Raw genomic sequence first — 16506 nt, 5'->3', positions numbered from 1 at the left:
ACACCGCTGGTGACACTGCCAGCACCGCCGGTGTCGCCACAGCCAGCGCCACCAGGGCCACCAGAGCCACCGGTGTGACCGCCAGCGCCACCAGTGTCACCGCAGACGCGGCCAGCGCCACCGCAGCCACCGCCGGTGACACTACACTGCCACCGGTGTCACCGTCGCCACCACCGCTAAAGCCACCGGAGCCACCGCCGGTGTCGCCAGAGCCACCGGAGCCACCGCAGCACCGCCAGTGCCACCGCACCGCCGCCGTTGTCCCCGCAGCAGCGCCAGTGTCACCACCGCCGCTAAAGCCACCAGAGCCACCAGGGCCACCGCTGTCACCGCCGGTGTCACCACAGCCGCTGCCGGTGTCACCGTAGCTGCCACCGCTGAAGCCACCGGAGCCACCAAAGCCGCTGCCCCCGGTGCCCCCGGAGCCCCCGCGCCGCTCCCGGGGGTCTCCATCCTCCCGCCTGCCGCGTCCCCTCCGTGTCCCCTCCTCTGTCCCCTCGCTGTCCCCTCCTCTGTCCCCTCCGGTGTCCCCCCGGTGTCCCCCGGTGCCACTCCCGGTGTCCCCCCGGCCATGCCGCTGCTGCGGAGACCCCCGGATGGCTCTCGGGAGGACGGGGGGGACCCGTTCGCCGCGGACCCCGAGGGTCGCCGGCGCCGCCGCGCCACCCTGGGCGGGCTGGTGGGGCTGGGGGGACAACTGGGGGGACACCTGGGACACCTCGGGGGACACCTCGGGGCTCCCTTCGGCCGCCGCCTCCTCCGCGACCCCGCCGGGCCCCGCGGGCGCCGCCGCTCCGAGGACTCGGGGGTCGCACGGAGACCCCCGGAGGAATCGGGGGGCGGCAAGCGGGGGTCGCTGCTGAGGCTGGCCTTGGGGACATGGGGACAGCGCGGGACAGAGAAGGTGTCGCCGGTGGAGGGACAGGCGGGGGACGGCACGGAGGGAACGGGAGAGCGGCGGGAGAGCGGCGGGAGGGACAAGGACGGCGACGGGGACCGGGAAAGGGACAGGGAGCCGCTGTCCGGTGAGTGGGGACACGGGGACAACGAGGGGGCTTGGGGACACCAGGGGGGCTTGGGGGGTTTGGGGACACTGAGAGGGACCGGGAAAGGGACAGGGAGCCGCTGTCCGGTGAGTGGGGACAGGGGGACAACGGGGGGGGACAGGGGGGCAATGGGGGGACAGGGGGGTTGGGGACACGAGGGGGGCTTGGGGACATGAGGGGGACAACGGGGGGAGAGGGGGTTTGGGGACATGAGGAAGTGGGGGCTTGGGGGTGGTGACAGAGGCCACAGGGACATGAGGATGGGGACAGGGGACACGGTGACAGTGGCAGGGGACAGGGGACACGGTGACAGTGGCAGGGGACACGAGGACAAAGGGATGGGGACAAGGGGACAGGGAACACAGGGATGGGGACAGGGAATGGGGACAGGGGATTTAGGGACACGAGGACATGGGGACAAGGGGGTGGTGACAAGGGACACAGGGACACAGGGATGGTGACAAGGGACACGGAACTTGGGGACACGGGGACCACAGGGATGGGGACATGGGCCCTGTGGCCATGGGGAACAGGGGACACGGGGATGGTGACAAGGGACATGGGGACACGGGGATGGTGACACCCGGTGGCCCTGTGCCCACGGAGCCAGGTGCCACCCCCGGTGCCACCCCCGTGTCCCCGCAGTGCTGGAAATCCTGGAGCTCATCCAGCGCCGGCACCTGGTGGCCGCGGACGCTCAGATCATCGCCCTGGAGGCCGAGTGCTCCCTGTCCCCATCGCGCCCTCCCTCCCCGGGTCCCCTCCCCGCGTCCCCTTCCTCCCCATCCCCATCCTCCTCCTCCTCCTCCTCCTCTCCGCCCTCCCCGGTCCCCGCTGGCGGCCGCCGAGCCCGGGACGTGGCTTTGCTTTACCGGGCGCTCCTGTCACAGCTCTGGGCCGTGGTGGCCGAGTCGGTGACATCGCCGCCACCCGCGCTGGCCCCGCTGCGAGCCGTGGTGGCCGTGCTGGAGCAGGAGGAGGCGGCGGACGCTCGGTGCCCACCGGGGACGCGCCCGGGGCGGCCTCGGGCGCTGCGGCGGCGCTGGCACGAAGCGGTGGCCAGGGCGGCCGGGGAGAGGCTGGCGCAGGTGGCCCCGGCGGGCGGGCTCGGGGCTCGGCTGGCGGCGCTGGCCGCGAGGGTGGTGGGAGACCTGGGGGTCGTGAGGAGCCGCGTGGCCCCCGAGTACCCCCCCGAGTGGGGGGCGCTGGGCGTTTACGCCCGGGGCTACCACCGGGCGCTGGGGCAGCAGGTGAAGGCGCTGGCGCAGAGGCCGCTGGATGTGCCCGAGATGTACCTGCTGCTGGATTGGCACAGCAACGCCTATCCCAGGTGAGAACCCCCAAATCTGCCCCACAGACACACCTAGCACAGGTGAGAACCCCAAATCTGCCCCACAGAAATGCTTATCCCAGGTGAGAACCCCAAATCTGCCCCACAGAAATGCCTGCCCCAAAATCAGCCCCATAGTAATGCCTGCCCCGAAATCTGCCCCATAGTAACGCCTATCCCAGGTGAGACCCCCCAAATCTGCCCCATAGCAACGCCTATCCCAGGTGAGAACCCCAAATCTGCCCCATAGAAATGCTTATCCCAGGTGAGAACCCCGAAATCTGCCCCATAGAAATGCTTATCCCAGGTGAGACCCCCGAAATCTGCCCCACAGACACACCTAGCACAGGTGAGAACCCCGAAATCTGCCCCATAGTAATGCCTGCCCCCAAATCTGCCCCATAGCAACGCCTATCCCAGGTGAGAACCCCGAAATCTGCCCCACAGACACACCTAGCACAGGTGAGAACCCCGAAATCTGCCCCACAGACACACCTAGCACAGGTGAGAACCCCAAAATCTGCCCCACAGACACACCTAGCACAGGTAAAACACCCCGAAATCTGCCACACAGTAATGCCTGCCCCATAGAAATGCCTATCCCAGGTGAGAACCCAAAATCTGCCCCACAGACACACCTAGCACAGGTAAAACACCCCAAAATCCCCTCAATGTCCCCATTGTCCCCAAATCCCCCCAATGTCCCCATTGTCCCCAAATGTCCCCAATGTCCCCCATGTTCCCCAGGGAGGTTTTGGGGCACCCCGAGGTGGGGGCGCTGCTGCGGGTGCAGGAATTGGGGCCCCTCCTGCCCCCCGAGATCCAGAGGGACCTGGAGAGATCCTGCATTGCTGCCGTCAAGGTGGGGACATTTGGGGACATTGGGGACATTTGGGGACATTGGGGGACATTGGGGACATTGGGGGACATTGGGGGGATTGGGGACATTGGGGACATTGGGGACACTGAGGGGATTGGGGGGACAATGGGGGACATTGGGGGGACATTTGGGGACATCATGGGGATATTTTGGGACACCTGGGGACACCGTTGTCCCCACGATGTCCCCAAATGTCCCCTGCCAGGCCAAGGTGGAGGTGGCCGTGGCGCAGGAGCTGCAGCTCAGCGAGGACAGGTGGCCCGAGGATGTCACCAGCCAGGACATGGACGAGGGGCTGGCCACGCGTGTCACCGGGGTTTGTCCTTGTCCCCTGGGGCGGCATCTGGGTATGGCCGTGCCACCACCTGGACTTGTCCCTGTCACACTGCAGTGACACCCATGCGGGGACAGTGGTGGCCAAGGGGACATTGTGGCAGTGGTGGTGCCACCACGGCTCAGGGGACACCATGGCCGTGTCCCCACACCTGTGGTGGCCTTGTCTCCACGGTGGCCTTGTCCCCACAGCTGCTGCGGGCGCACGTGGACCGAGCCCCCCAGGTGACCCCCGAGTTCGGCCGGGAGATGGCGCACAGCCTGCTGGGAGTGCTGGTGGCCTTCCTGCACAGGTGGGACGCCTGGGGACACCCTTGGGGACACCCTGGGGACACCGGGATGGGACAGAGGACAGGACATGGGGACACCTGGGGACATCCAGGGGACACCTTGGGGGATGTGGGGACACCAGGATGGGACACAGAACGGACATGGGGACACCCTGGGAAATGTGGGGACTGCCTGGGGACATGGGGACACCATGGGGACATGGGGACACTGGGCTGTGACGCAGGCCGGGACATGGGGATGCCCTGGGGGACACAGGGACACGCCAGGTGCCCCAAAAGCCACAACATCCCCTGTGTCCCCTGCATTCGCCATCACCCCGGGCAGTGCCACCGCCCCTTTGGTGACGCCGCTGTCCCCGTGCAGCTTCCAGCGCAAAGTCGAGCGGTTCCTGGACAGCCCCGGGGACCTCGCCCCGCCCGATGCCACCCCCGGCCGCGCCATCGCCTTGGCCAACTGCTGCCCCCCGTTCAGGTGAGGCCAGCACCTGTCCCCAGGTGTCCCCAGGGTGCTGCGAGGCCCCGGTGTCACCTCGGTGTCCTCGGTCCATCCTAGTGAGTCCGTGACGGTTCGTGGGGCGATCTCAGGGTGCGAGGGGGAACCGAAACAAACTCACCTTTTATTGAGTGACCACAGCAAAACGCGATAGAGGGATTGAGGAAGAGAAAGAGAGGAGGAGAGAGACAAAAGAGAGAGAGAAAGAGAGGGGGGATAGAGCTCCCAAACGTAGAGACAAAGTCCTTTGGTCCAGTCCAGCCGAGGATCCGCCTGTGACATCGGGGAGATCTCCAAGTCTCTGGCTAACTCAGAGGTTTTTATTGTGATAACTATTGGAAATTGTGAGGGATGGGGAACAGATCCAATAAGGAATAGATGTAACAGGTAGTCCATGCTCTCAGCAGTAAACGAGAGCCATTGTCCTCTTGGTCCAGCGGTCACAACCTGCAGGCAAACATCTCGCTTTGGTCAGCTTTGGTCCCCCACACACCTGCCCCAGGCTGGGGGTTTCGTGTCTCAGTCCTTAGGAGGAGCAGAGGGGCCTTTTCACATGGGCGTTTCAGTCCCAGTCCTTGATGGAGGAGCAGAGGGGCCTTTTCGCATGGGGGTTCCGTGTCTCAGTCCTTGGGAGGAGCAGAGGGGCCTTTTCACACAGGGGTCTCGTGTCTCAGTCCTTGATGGAGAGGCTCCTCACATCTCAGTCTGTCTGTCACGGTGGCTGTAAAACAGGTGAGGGTCTTCTGTGGGGAACTCAGGAGAATCCAGCCAGGCCGAGAGAGGTGGGACAACTCCCAGGGCTGCTGTTGCAAACGGGACACGGTGCCCCCTTCTCGGCACACATCAAACAACACCCGTGAAAACCATAAATTAACAACTGCGCTCTCAGGTCCCAGGGCCTTTGGCGTGGGAATTTCTCCTTCAGAGCCAGGGATTCCCCATGGTAGGGGGGGGTCTTCTCTTCAGTGGTCCCCAGTGAGGATGGTGAGGGAGGTGAGGGGAAGCTCAGACTCTCCCCCCTGCCCCGGGCAGGGCGTTCGCGGAGCGGCTGGCGCAGTTCGGGCACCCCGAGAGCGAGGAGCCGCGGCGGCAGGCGCACGCGGCGCTGGACAGGGTCACCCGCGCCTGCGGCCACCTCCTCACCCGGCGGCTCTTCGAGGAGCTCAAGGTGACACCAGGGGGACAGCCAGGGGCGTGGGGAGGAGGTTTGGGGACGTCGGGTTGGTGACAACTGCGGGATGTGGTGGCCGTTGTTGGGTTGGGTTGGGTTGGGTTGGGTTGGGTTGGGTTGGGTTGGGTTGGTGGGGTTGGGTTGGGTTGGGTTGGGTTGGGTTGGTGGGGTTGGGTTGGGTTGGCTTGGCTTGGTTTGGTTTGGCTTGGCTTGGCTTGGGTTGAGTTGGGTTGGGTTGGGTTGAGTTGGGTTGGGTTGGGTTGGGTTGGGTTGGGTTGGATTGGGTTGGACTGGGTTGGACTGGGTTGGGTCGGGTTGGGTTGAATTGAGTTGGGTTGGACTGGGTTGGGTTGGGTTGGGTCGGGTTGGGTTGGGTTGGGTTGGGTTGGGTTGGGTTGAGTTGGGTTGGTGACACCTCTGGGACACAGTGGCCATCATCAGGTGACAACTGTGGTGGCCATCATCAGGTGTCGGGTTGGTGACACCTCTGGGACATCATTGGGTGCTGTTGGTGACACTCATGGGACATGGTGGCCATGACTGGGTGCTGAGTTGGGTGACAATTATGGGACATGGTGGCCATCATCAGGTGACAATTGTGGGACATCAGGTGACAACTGTGGCGGCCATCACTGGGTGTTGGGTTGGTGACACCCATGGGACATCACTGGGTGTTGGGTTGGTGACACCCATGGGACATCACTGGATGTTGGGCTGGTGACACCCATGGGACACGGTGCCCACCACCACCGGTGCCACCACCGGGTGCCAACCCAGGTGCCACCCGTGGTGACGTCCCCGTGTCCCCCCCAGCCCCACTTTGGGAAGCTGATGAAGCGCAAGTGGCTGACGAGCTCGGACGCCTTCGACACCATCGTGATGCTCATCACCGGCTTCGCGCAGACCCTGCGGCCGCTGCACCCCGAGCCACACCAGGTGTGACACCTGGGGACACCTGGGGGACATCAGGGGTTGGGTGACAGCTGGGGGGCACCGTGCCTTTGTTGAGTGGCACCCATGGGCACGGTGCCACCATTGGGTGATGCCCTGGGTGACACCGTGGGCACAGTGACCACACCAGGGGTGGCTCTAGGTGACACCACAGGCACGGTGGCCACACTTGGTCCTGCCCTGTGTGACACCGCAGGCGCGGTGACACCACTGGGTGCTGCCCCGGGTGACACCATGGGCGCAGTGGCTGCAGTGCCGTCACCAGGTGTGGCTCCAGCTGGGCACGGTGACCTCACCAGGTGCTGCCCCAGGTGACACCACAGGTGTGTGGTGCCGTCACTGGCTGCTGCTCCATGTCACACCATGGGCACGATGACTACAGTGCCACCGCTGGGTGACACCGAGGGCACGGTGACCTCACCAGGTGTGCCCCAGGTGGTGACACCTTTCTCCCGTGCCAGGTGCTGGTCAGCGAGCTGCACCGCCGCGTGCTCATCGAGTACGTGCGGCCGCTGCTGCAGGGGCGCCTGGTGTGCGCCTCGGCCAAGGCGCGCGCCCGCGTGGCCGCACGGCTCGGGGACGAGGCCCGGCAGCTCCGGGAGCTCTTCACGCGCCTGGTGAGGCCACCCGGGACCACCGGAGGGGTGGGAGGGGGACACCCAGGGCACACGGGTGGCTTGGGATGGGTGGCACCTGTGGGTGACACCCATGGACATCGTTGGGCACCCATGGACATCGTTGGGTTGGGTGACACCCATGGGACATTGGTGGGTTGGGTGACACCCATGGGACATTGTTGGGTTGAGTGGCACCCATGGGACATCACTGGGTGTTGGGTTTCTGTGATGGGTGACACCCATGGGACATCGCCGGGTGTTGGGTGACACCCATGGGGCATCGTTGGCTTGAGTGGCACCCATGGGACATGGCTGGGTCTTGGCTGACCCCCCTGGCCGCGGCGGCCACCGCCGGTCACCGAGGTGTCCCCAACGTCCCCCAGGACTCGGCGTCGCCCTGGCTGGACTCGGTGGTGCCGCGGCTGCGGGAGCTGCTGGTGCTGGAGGACACGGCCGCGCTGCAGATGGAGGTCGGGGCCCTGGCCAGGGACTTCCCCGATGTCCGGTAGGTGCGGGGACACCCCGGGGGTGGCACTGGGGTGACACCGGGGTGACACGGACGGGGGTGACACGGACGGGGGTGACACCAAGGGAGCCCCGCGGGGGTGGCACAACCGAGGGCGGCACCGCGGCAGTGGCACCGCCGGGGGTGACACAGGCGCGGGTGACACCGCGGGGCTGCCACACCCTTCCCGCCACCCCCGGTGGCCCCGGGCAGGACGCGGCGCTCCCGCGGGGGGACCCGAGCGGGGCTTGGACCGGACGCGGCCTCTCCGGCCCTTCCCGGCAGCTCCCGCCCCGTTCCCCCCGCCGGGAAACGGCCCCGGCCGAGCGCCAAGGGCCCCTCCCCTGTCCCGGTGCCGGGGTCCCGGGGGAACCGGGGACACGCGTGGGGACACCGGGGGGTGGGGACAGGGATGGGGACAGGGATGGGGACAGGGGGGTTAACACCAGTTTAACCCATCAGGAGGGAATTTGGAGGGTTTAACACCAGTTTAACCCATCAGGGCGGATTTGGGGGGTTTAACACCAGTTTAACCCATCAGGAGGGAATTTGGGGGGTTTAACACCAGTTTAACCCATCACGGGGGAATTTGGAAGGTTTAACACCAGTTTAACCCATCAGGAGGGAATTTGGGAGGTTTAACACCAGTTTAACCCATCAGGGCGGATTTTGGGGGGTTTAACACCAGTTTAACCCATCAGGAGGGAATTTGGGGGGTTTAACACCAGTTTAACCCATCACGGGGGAATTTGGGGGGTTTAACACCAGTTTAACCCATCAGGAGGGACTGGGACGGGTTAAGCCTGTGCAGGGCTCACCCCTGCCCCAAACTTCGCGCCCACCGGGGCTCCGGGGGGGTTTTGTCACCGCTGACCCCCGGTGCTGTCCCCTCATTGTCCCCTCATTGTCCCCGCAGGCGCAGACACGTGGCCGCGCTGCTGGACGCGCGGGGGCTGCGGGCTCAGGGCCCCCGCCGGGAGATCCTGGGGGTGCTGCAGGATTTGGAGGGGTCGGAACCGGAACCGGGGCCCCCCCGGTACCGAACGTTCTTCGCGGAGCTGGCGGCGCCGCGCCCCGTGCGCTGCCTCCCGTTCCAGCTGCGCCTCCCGCGCCTCCCGCGCCGCAGCCCCGCCAGGACCCCCCCGTGACGGCCCCCGGGGTGGGGACGCCGCGAATCCCCTCGTCCCAGTTCGTCCCAGTTCGTCCCAGCTCGTCCCAGCTCGTCCCAGCTCGTCCCAGTTCGTCCCAGTTCGCCCCAGTGTCTAAATGACGCTGTAAATTAATGGCGGTGTTGTCGTTCTTGGGGACACTGTGGGGACAAGGGGACAGGGTGGGGACATCCCCCGGGGTGGGGACACCACGAATGTGCGCGAGTCCCCCTCCCCAGCTCGTCCCAGTTCGCCCCAGTTCGTCCCAGTTCGCCCCAGTGTGTAAATGACGCTGTAAATTAACGGCGGTGTTGTCGTTCTTGGGGACACCTTGGGGACAAGGGGACACCTTGGGGACAATTCCCCCCCGCGTCCCTTCCCGGGTGTCCCGTCGGGCTCGGGGACAGCCCTGGGGACCCTTCGGGCTCTGGTGTCACTCCGGGGGGAGGGGACACCGAGGCCACCACCGCCACCGCCCGGGTGTGTCCCCAGCCTTGTCCCGGGTCAGGAATAAATCGGGATCCGGGCAGGAAGAGGCGACAGCGGCGACCGCTAAAAATAACCAAAATAACCGGGCCCGAGGGCGGGACCGGGCCCGAGGGCGGGAGCGGGGCCGGGGGGCACCGGGTCAGCCCCGGCCCGGCGGCGGCGGCGGAAGCGGCAGCGGCGGGAAAGGAACCGGGGGCGCCGGACAGGGGGGACGGGGGGGGACAGCGTGGGGACACTCTGGGGACAACTGGGGGACAAACAAACTGGGAGAGAATCCCAAAAACTGGGAGAGAATCCCAAAAACTGGGAGAGAACTCCATAAACTGGGAGAGAACTCCATAAACTGGGAAGAGATCTCCCAAAATGGGAAAGGACTCCCCAAACTGGGAGAGAATCCCATAAAATGGGAGAGAATCCCAAAAACTGGGAAAGGAGTCCCCAAACTGGGAAATGCACCCCCCAAACTGGGAAAGGATCCCCCAAATTGGGAGAGAATTCCACAAACTGGGAGAGAATCCCATAAACTGGGAAAGGATCCCCCAAACTGGACGAGAATGGACACCAAACTGGGAAACGCCCCCCCCAAACTGGGAAACGCCCCCCCCAAACTGGGAAATGCCCCCCCCAAACTGGGAGCACCCCCCCCTTCAGTTTCTCTCCCCGCGCTCCCCCTGGCGGTCACTGGAGGAACTGCAGGCGAGCAGGGGGCGTGGTTTGAGGAGGGCGCGGCCTCAATTACCCCCATTTTTCATTGATTGGCAGGTGGGTGGGGCAACGGGGCGACGTCCCCTCTGTCCCCGTGTCCCCACGATCGTGTCCCCACGAGCTCCGTGTCCCCATTGTGCCCCTGTCCCCTCTGTCCCCGCTGTCCCCATGTCCCCACGATCGTGTCCCCGTGTCCCCTCTGTCCCCATTGTCCCCTCTGTCTCCGTGTCCCACGAGCTCCGTGTCCCCACGAGCTCCATGTCCCCTCTATCCCCGTGTCTCCTCTGTCCCCACCCCCCCTCAGCGACCCCCTCCCCAAATCTCCCCCCCTCACCCCAAAATCTCCCCCATTCCCCAAAAACGCCTCGGGAGCCGCGGGAGCCGCTGGAAGCTTTTATTGGCCACGTTTGGGGGGGGGGGACGAGCGCGGACCGGGGGAGGGGGCGACCCCCGAGGGGGGAGGGGGCGCGACCCCCGGGGTGGGCACGAACACGGCACGAACAATAATTATCCTCGTTATAATTAATAATAAAAAATTAAACATCTCCCGCGCAACAAAAATAGATTTATATACCGGGGGGGGGGGGGGAGGGGAGGGGGCGGAGCCAAGGCCAAGCGAGGGGAGGGGGGAGGGGACAGGGGAGGGGACAGGCGGGACACGAGGCCACACCTGGAGGTGGCACCTGGATGGGGGCACCTGGAGGGGTCACTTGGATGGGGACACCTGGAAGGTGGCACCTGGAGGGGTCACCTGGAGGTCCAGGGACCCCCTGAAAGGGACACGGAGGTGACAAAGTGACACCTCCGAGCAGGGGGGGACCCCAAAGGGACACCTGGAGAATGTGGAGGTGGCTCCTGAAGCTCCTCAGGGGGACACGGAGGTGACAAAGGGGACACGGAGGTGACCAAGTGCCACCTGCCCCCGTTCACAACGCGAGGAGCGAGGGAGAGCTCAGGCAGTCCGAGGAGGAGGAGGTGACAAAGTGGGAGTTGACACCTGGAGGTGGCACCTGGAGGTGGCACCTGGAGGCGCAGGGACCTCCTCGAGGGGGGACACGGAGGTGACAAATGACACCTGGAGAGGGGGGAGGTGGCCCCTGGAGCCCCTCGAGGGGGACATGGAGGTGACAAAGTGGGAGGTGACCTGGAGGGGTCACCTGGAGGTGCAGGGACCTCCTTGAGGGGGGACACAGAGGTCACCTGGAGGTGGCACCTGGAGGGGGGACAGGGACCCCGTCAAGGCCCAAGGGGACACCCGGAGGTGACCAAGGGGACACGCGGAGGTGACCAAGTGCCACCTCGCCCCGTTCACAACGCGAGGAGCGAGGGAGAGCTCAGGCAGTCCGAGGAGGAGGAGGAGGACGAGGAAGAGGAGGAGGAGGAGCAGCCCCGGTGGAGGTGACCTGGAGGGGTCACCTCGAGGGGGACAGGGAACCCCCCGAGCGGGGGACACACGGAGGTGACCGAGGGGACGCACGGAGGTGACCAAGTGCCACCTGCCCCGTTCACAACGCGAGGAGCGAGGGGGAGCTCAGGCAGTCCGAGGAGGAGGAGGAGGAGCCCCGGTGGTCGCCGCTGCCGCCGCCGCCGCCGCTCCGCTGCTGGTGCGAGGCTCCGCACGAGGAGGAGGAGGAGGAGGAGGCTCCCTCTGGGTGGGGGGACACAAACGCGGGGGGGGTCGCGTTAGGGGGTCCCCAGCAGGCGGGGAAGGGACCCTGCGGGAGGAGGAACAACGGCAGCGGCGACAGCGGGGACAGCGGAGCCTTGCCCGGGCTGCTCACCTCGGAGGAGACGGGGACGGTGACGGGGACAGGGGCCACCATGGCGGCGGCGGCGGCGGCGGCGGCGGCGGTGGTGGCGCCGCCGATGTCCTCGAAGGGGACCTTGCAGGCGGGAGCGTGGGCCACCAGCACGAACTCCAGGCGCTCCTTCTCCTTGCGCAGCTCGGCGATCTCCGACTCCAGCTCGGCCTTCTCCTCCTCCAGCTGGTCCGTCTCCTGCGGGGACAGCCACGTCAGGGGCACGGCGGTGTCACCAGGTGTGCCACCAGCTGGCACCCGGGGTTGTTGTGGCCCTCCCGTGGCCCTGGGTTTCTGCCTGTCCATCCCTGAGTGTCCCCAAGTGTCCCTGAGTGTCCCCAGTGTCGCTGTCCCCTCCCATGTCCCTGTGTGTCTGTCTGGGTCTCTGTCCGTCCATCCCTGAGTGTCCCCAGGTCTGAGGACAGCGCCACCAGAGACCTGGCAGTGTCCAGGTGACATCTACAGGTGTCCCCCCAGGTGGCACCCCGGGGTCATTGTGGCCGTCCTGTGTCCCTGCGTGTCCGTCTGGGTCTCCGGGTGTCCCTAAGTCTGGGGACAGCGCCATCACCCACTCAGGGATGTCCCCGAGTGTCCCCGAGTGTCCCCAGGGGTCGTTGAGGCTTTCCCGTGTCTCTCTGAGTGTCGCCAGGGTCTTTGTCGCCCTCCTGTGGCCCTCCCGTGTCACTGCGTGTCTGTCCTGGTCTCTGTCTGTCCCTCCCTGGGTGTCCCCACGGTCGTTGTCGCCCTCCTGTGGCCATCCCGTGTCACTGCGTGTCCATCCAGGTCTCTGCGTGTCCCCAAGTCTGGGGACAGCGCCATCACCCACTCAGGGATGTCCCCAAGTGTCCCTGAGTGTCCCCAGGGTCGTTGTGTCCCTCCTGTGTCTGTCTGGGCCTCTGTCCGGCCATCCCTGAGTGTCCCCTCGGATGTCCCCAAACCAAACTTGGGGACATCCCTCAGGCTCCTCCTATGTCCCTAAGTGTCCGTCTGCCCCCTCCTTTGTCCCCTTGTCCCCACAGATGGCACTGTCCTCGTCCTGTCCCCTTGGATGTCCCCAGCTCAGGGGACATCTCTGGGTGTCCATCTGTCCCCACGGATGGCATTGTCCGTGTCCATCTGTCCCCAAGCCTGGGGACATCTCTTGGTGTCCGTCTGTCCCCTCTGGTGTCCCCAGCTCTCAGGGGTGCCACTGTCGCCCTCTGTCCCCTCTGGTGTCCCCAAATCTTGGGGGACATCAACTCCGAGGACATCACCACCATCACTGGGGACACCGCTGTCCCCTCCTGATGTCCCCAAATGTCCCCAGCTCCGAGGACACTGCCACCATCACTGGTGACACCTCTGTCCCCATCTCCCTCTGCGGCCGCGTCCTGCGGGCCCTTGGAGACAACGCCACCCCGTGGCGGTTATTACTGTCGTGATAGTGTCCTGATAATGTCTCGATAGTGTTGCCATAGTGTCGCGATAGTGTCACTCAAATGCCACCCCCTGGCGGTGATTGCTGTCACGATAGTGTCCCCATAATGTTGTGATAATGTCCCGATAGTGTCACGATATTGTCGCGATAGCGTCACTCAAATGCCGCCCCTTGGCGGTGATTAATGTCGCAACAATGTCGCGATAGTGTCGCGATAGTGTCCCCATAATGTCGCAATAGTGTCACTCACACGCCACCCCCTGGCGGTGACTGATGTCGCAACAATGTCCCGATAATGTCGCGATAGTGCCGTCACTCACCGCCTGCAGCCGGTCCGTCAGCTCGCGGCGCCGGTTGCGACATTTGGCCGCCGCCAGTTTGTTCCGCTCCCGCCGCACGCGGCGCTTCTCCTCCTCCTCGGGGGTCAGCTGCGGGGACAGGGGACAGCAGCGTCACCCTGATGTCACCCTGATGCCACCCGGTGTCGCCTCTGTCACCCTCTGCGAGCCCCCGGCCCCAAAATCCCGCTGGCTGCACCCAAAATCCCGCTGGGGTCATGGGCGCGGGGGAGGTCAGCGAGAGTGGTGTCCCCAAGGTGCCACCACATGGAGCGTCCCTCAGCGGGTTCCTGCTGTCCCCAGATTGCCTCCATGTCCCCAAGGTGCCACCACCTGGAACATCCCTCAGCGGGTTCCTGCTGTCCCCAGATTGCCTCCATGTCCCCAAGGTGCCACCACCTGGAACATCCCTCAGCGGGTTCCTGCTGTCCCCAGATTGCCTCCATGTCCCCAAGGTGCCACCACCTGGGGTGGCCCCAATCTCCTGCCTCTCCTGATGTCCCCAAGGTGCCACCACCTGAGCTGTCCCTGAGGCTCCTGCTGCTCACGCTGTCCCCAAGGTGCCACCAAGAGCGGTGTCCCTGAGGTGCCACCACCTGTCTGTCCTTCAATCTCCTTCCGCTTCCACTTTGACAGCCCCTGCCACATCCCCAAAGTGCCACCACCCCTCTGTCCCCCGTCCCTCTGTCCTCTCTCACCATCTCCTCTGTCCCCCTGGGTCCCCCTGTCTGTCCCCTGTCCCCCTGTTTGTCCTCCCTGTCTGTCCCCCGTCCCTCTGTCCCCTCTCACCGTCTCCTCTGTCCCCCTGTCCCCCTGTCTGTCCCCCGTCCCCCTGTCCCCTCTCACCATCTCCTCTGTCCCCCTGTCCCCCTGTCCGTCCCCCCGTCCCCTCTCACCGTCTCCTCTGTCCCTCTGTCCCCCTGTCTGTCCCCCTGTCCGTCCCCCTGTCCCCTCTCACCGTCTCCTCCATCCTCCTGTCCCTCTGTCCCCGTGTCCGTCCCCCCTGTCCCCCTGTCCGTCCCCCCCCGTCCCCTCTCACCGTCTCCTCCCGGCCCCGCCGCGCCCTCGCCCGGGGGGCTCTGCCGGGGGTCGGTCCCGGTGGTCCCGCGAAGCTCCCGCCGCCCATGCCGGGGGTGCCGTAGCTGGGCCCGGGCAGCTCGTAGGGGTCCAGGGGAGGAGGGGGCGGCGGCGGCGGCTGCGGCGGCTGCTGGGCCATGGGAGCCCCCGGGCCACCGAGGAGATGAGCGTGGGCTGCACCAGCCACTGCAGGTCCTGGCTGGTGGTGATGGCCGTCACCGTGGGCACGAAGGAGCCGGGCATGTCCCCCAGGGCGCTGCACTCCTGGGGGGACACGGGGGACACGGTTAGAGGAGTGGGGGACACGGGGACACGGGGGACACGGTTAGAGGGGTGGGGGACACGGTTAGAGGGGTGACACCGCTGGGGACACGGGGGGACACAGGGGGACACGGTTAGAGGGGTGGAGGACACGGAGGGACACAGTTAGAGGGGTGACACTGCTGGGGACACGGTTAGAGGGGTGGGGGACACGGGGGACACGGTTAGAGGGGTGACACCGCTGGGGACACGGGGGGACACAGGGGGACACGGTTAGAGGGGTGGGGGACACGGGGGACACGGGGAGACATGAGGGGACACGGGTTAGAGAGGTGACACCGCGGGGGACACAGAGGGACACGGGGGGACACGGGTTAGAGAGGTGACACCACCGCTGGGGACACAGGGGGACATGAGAGGACACGGGGGGACACGGTCAGAGCGGTGACACCGCTGGGGACACGGGGGGACACGGTCAGAGCGGTGACACCGCTGGGGACACCCCAGTCCTCCCCCGGCTCCGGGATGTGACATCGTGGTGTCCCTGTCACCCACTGGTGACACAGTTGTGTCCCTGTCACCCCAGTCTGAGGGTCCCTGTCACCCAAAGGTGACGCTCTCATGTCCCTGTGACCCAAGGGTGACATCCCCGTGTCCGTGTCACCTCAGTCCGAGTGTCCCCCCTGTCCCTGTCACCCCCAGGGACCCCCAAACCCATCTCGGGCTGAGGGAGGGGTCTGGGGGTCGCCCCCTCCCCAGAATCCGAGCCCTGGAGGGGACCCCGAGGGTCCCCAGGTGACATCGTCACCCCCAGGTGACACCGCCACCCTTTGGGGCCACCCCCGAGCCCCCCAAAATTCGCGAGGGGGCGTGGCCAAGGCTCAGAGGGGGCGTGGCCAAGGCTCAGAGGGGGCGCGCCCATCCCCACCAGTGGGCGTGGCCTAACCCCGTTCCACGCGCTCATATGGGCGCGGTTTCGCCGCAAAGTGGGCGTGCCCACCCCCGAGGGGGCGTGTCCATCTCCCGTCTCCCTTGGCAACGCCTCGCGCCGCAGCGGGGGGAGAGGGGGGGAGGGGACACCCCAAAAATAACCCGCGCGCTCTGCGTGCGTGCGTGCCGCGTCACCGCCGCCCGCGACGTCACTGCGCGCGGCTTACGCACGGCCCCGCCCCCCCGGTGCTCCTCTTCTTCATCCTCCCCCCCTTCCCCGCCTCATCCTCCTCATCCCCATCATCGTCCTCACGCCCCCGGTTCCTCCCGGCGCTCACCTGAGCGGCCCCGGCGGCGGCCGCGGGGCTCCCGAAGGAGTCGAGCGGCGACAGGTACTGGGACTCGGCCGAGGGCGACGAGCTGCACCGGGAGCCCGAGTCGTAATCCCCGGGGAACCCCTGGAACATGGCCCCGGGGCCGCGGGGGCCGCCCCGCCGCCACAAAGCTGCGGGGTCACGCCGTTAGCACCGGCGGCATCACGGGGCGGGGGGAGGCTCGGTTCGGTCAGGCTCCGGTCAGGCTCCGGTGGGTGTCCGGTGTGCCCCGCTTAAGCGGTTGTGAGCTCCGGTGTGTCCGTGCCGTGCTCCGGTTGTGCGCTAAAAGCTCCGGTACCGTCCGCTGTAAGCTCCGGTTGTCCGCTAAAAGCTCTGCTTTTCGCTATAAGCT

General features: G+C 66.0%; 2 protein-coding genes across 2 annotated transcripts; one reads left to right on the top strand and one right to left on the bottom strand.

Annotated features, from left to right (window-relative positions):
• The first annotated feature begins 571 nt into the window (after positions 1 to 571).
• EXOC3L2 (exocyst complex component 3 like 2) lies at positions 572 to 8831 on the top strand. The gene is made up of 11 exons (XM_054653865.2): positions 572 to 1025; positions 1692 to 2376; positions 3124 to 3238; positions 3462 to 3572; positions 3782 to 3882; positions 4244 to 4351; positions 5405 to 5540; positions 6357 to 6479; positions 6956 to 7111; positions 7495 to 7616; positions 8533 to 8831. The coding sequence occupies exons 1-11, from the start codon at positions 572 to 574 to the stop codon at positions 8762 to 8764; spliced, it is 2343 nt and encodes a 780-aa protein (XP_054509840.2). The 3' UTR covers positions 8765 to 8831.
• Positions 8832 to 10337: 1506 nt separating this feature from the next.
• On the bottom strand, positions 10338 to 16506 carry FOSB (FosB proto-oncogene, AP-1 transcription factor subunit). The gene is given in 5 exon segments (XM_054653878.2): positions 10338 to 11955; positions 13495 to 13602; positions 14552 to 14743; positions 14746 to 14853; positions 16119 to 16506. Coding segments are annotated over 5 exon segments (1029 nt in total). The 5' UTR covers positions 16248 to 16506; the 3' UTR covers positions 10338 to 11463.

This window comes from Agelaius phoeniceus, chromosome 36, assembly GCF_051311805.1.
Source record: "Agelaius phoeniceus isolate bAgePho1 chromosome 36, bAgePho1.hap1, whole genome shotgun sequence".
Taxonomy (NCBI): domain Eukaryota; kingdom Metazoa; phylum Chordata; class Aves; order Passeriformes; family Icteridae; genus Agelaius; species Agelaius phoeniceus.
Note: the sequence above shows the minus strand (reverse complement) of the source record. Positions and strands in the feature narration are given on the sequence as shown.

Bases quoted from the DNA above. Each gene is read 5' to 3' on its own strand.
- EXOC3L2 (XM_054653865.2), top strand. From the start codon at position 572: ATGCCGCTGCTGCGGAGACCCCCGGATGGCTCTCGGGAGGACGGGGGG. The intron at 2,377-3,123 runs GTGAGAACCCCC...CATGTTCCCCAG, and splicing joins CACAGCAACGCCTATCCCAG to GGAGGTTTTGGGGCACCCCG. The intron at 4,352-5,404 runs GTGAGGCCAGCA...TGCCCCGGGCAG, and splicing joins AACTGCTGCCCCCCGTTCAG to GGCGTTCGCGGAGCGGCTGG.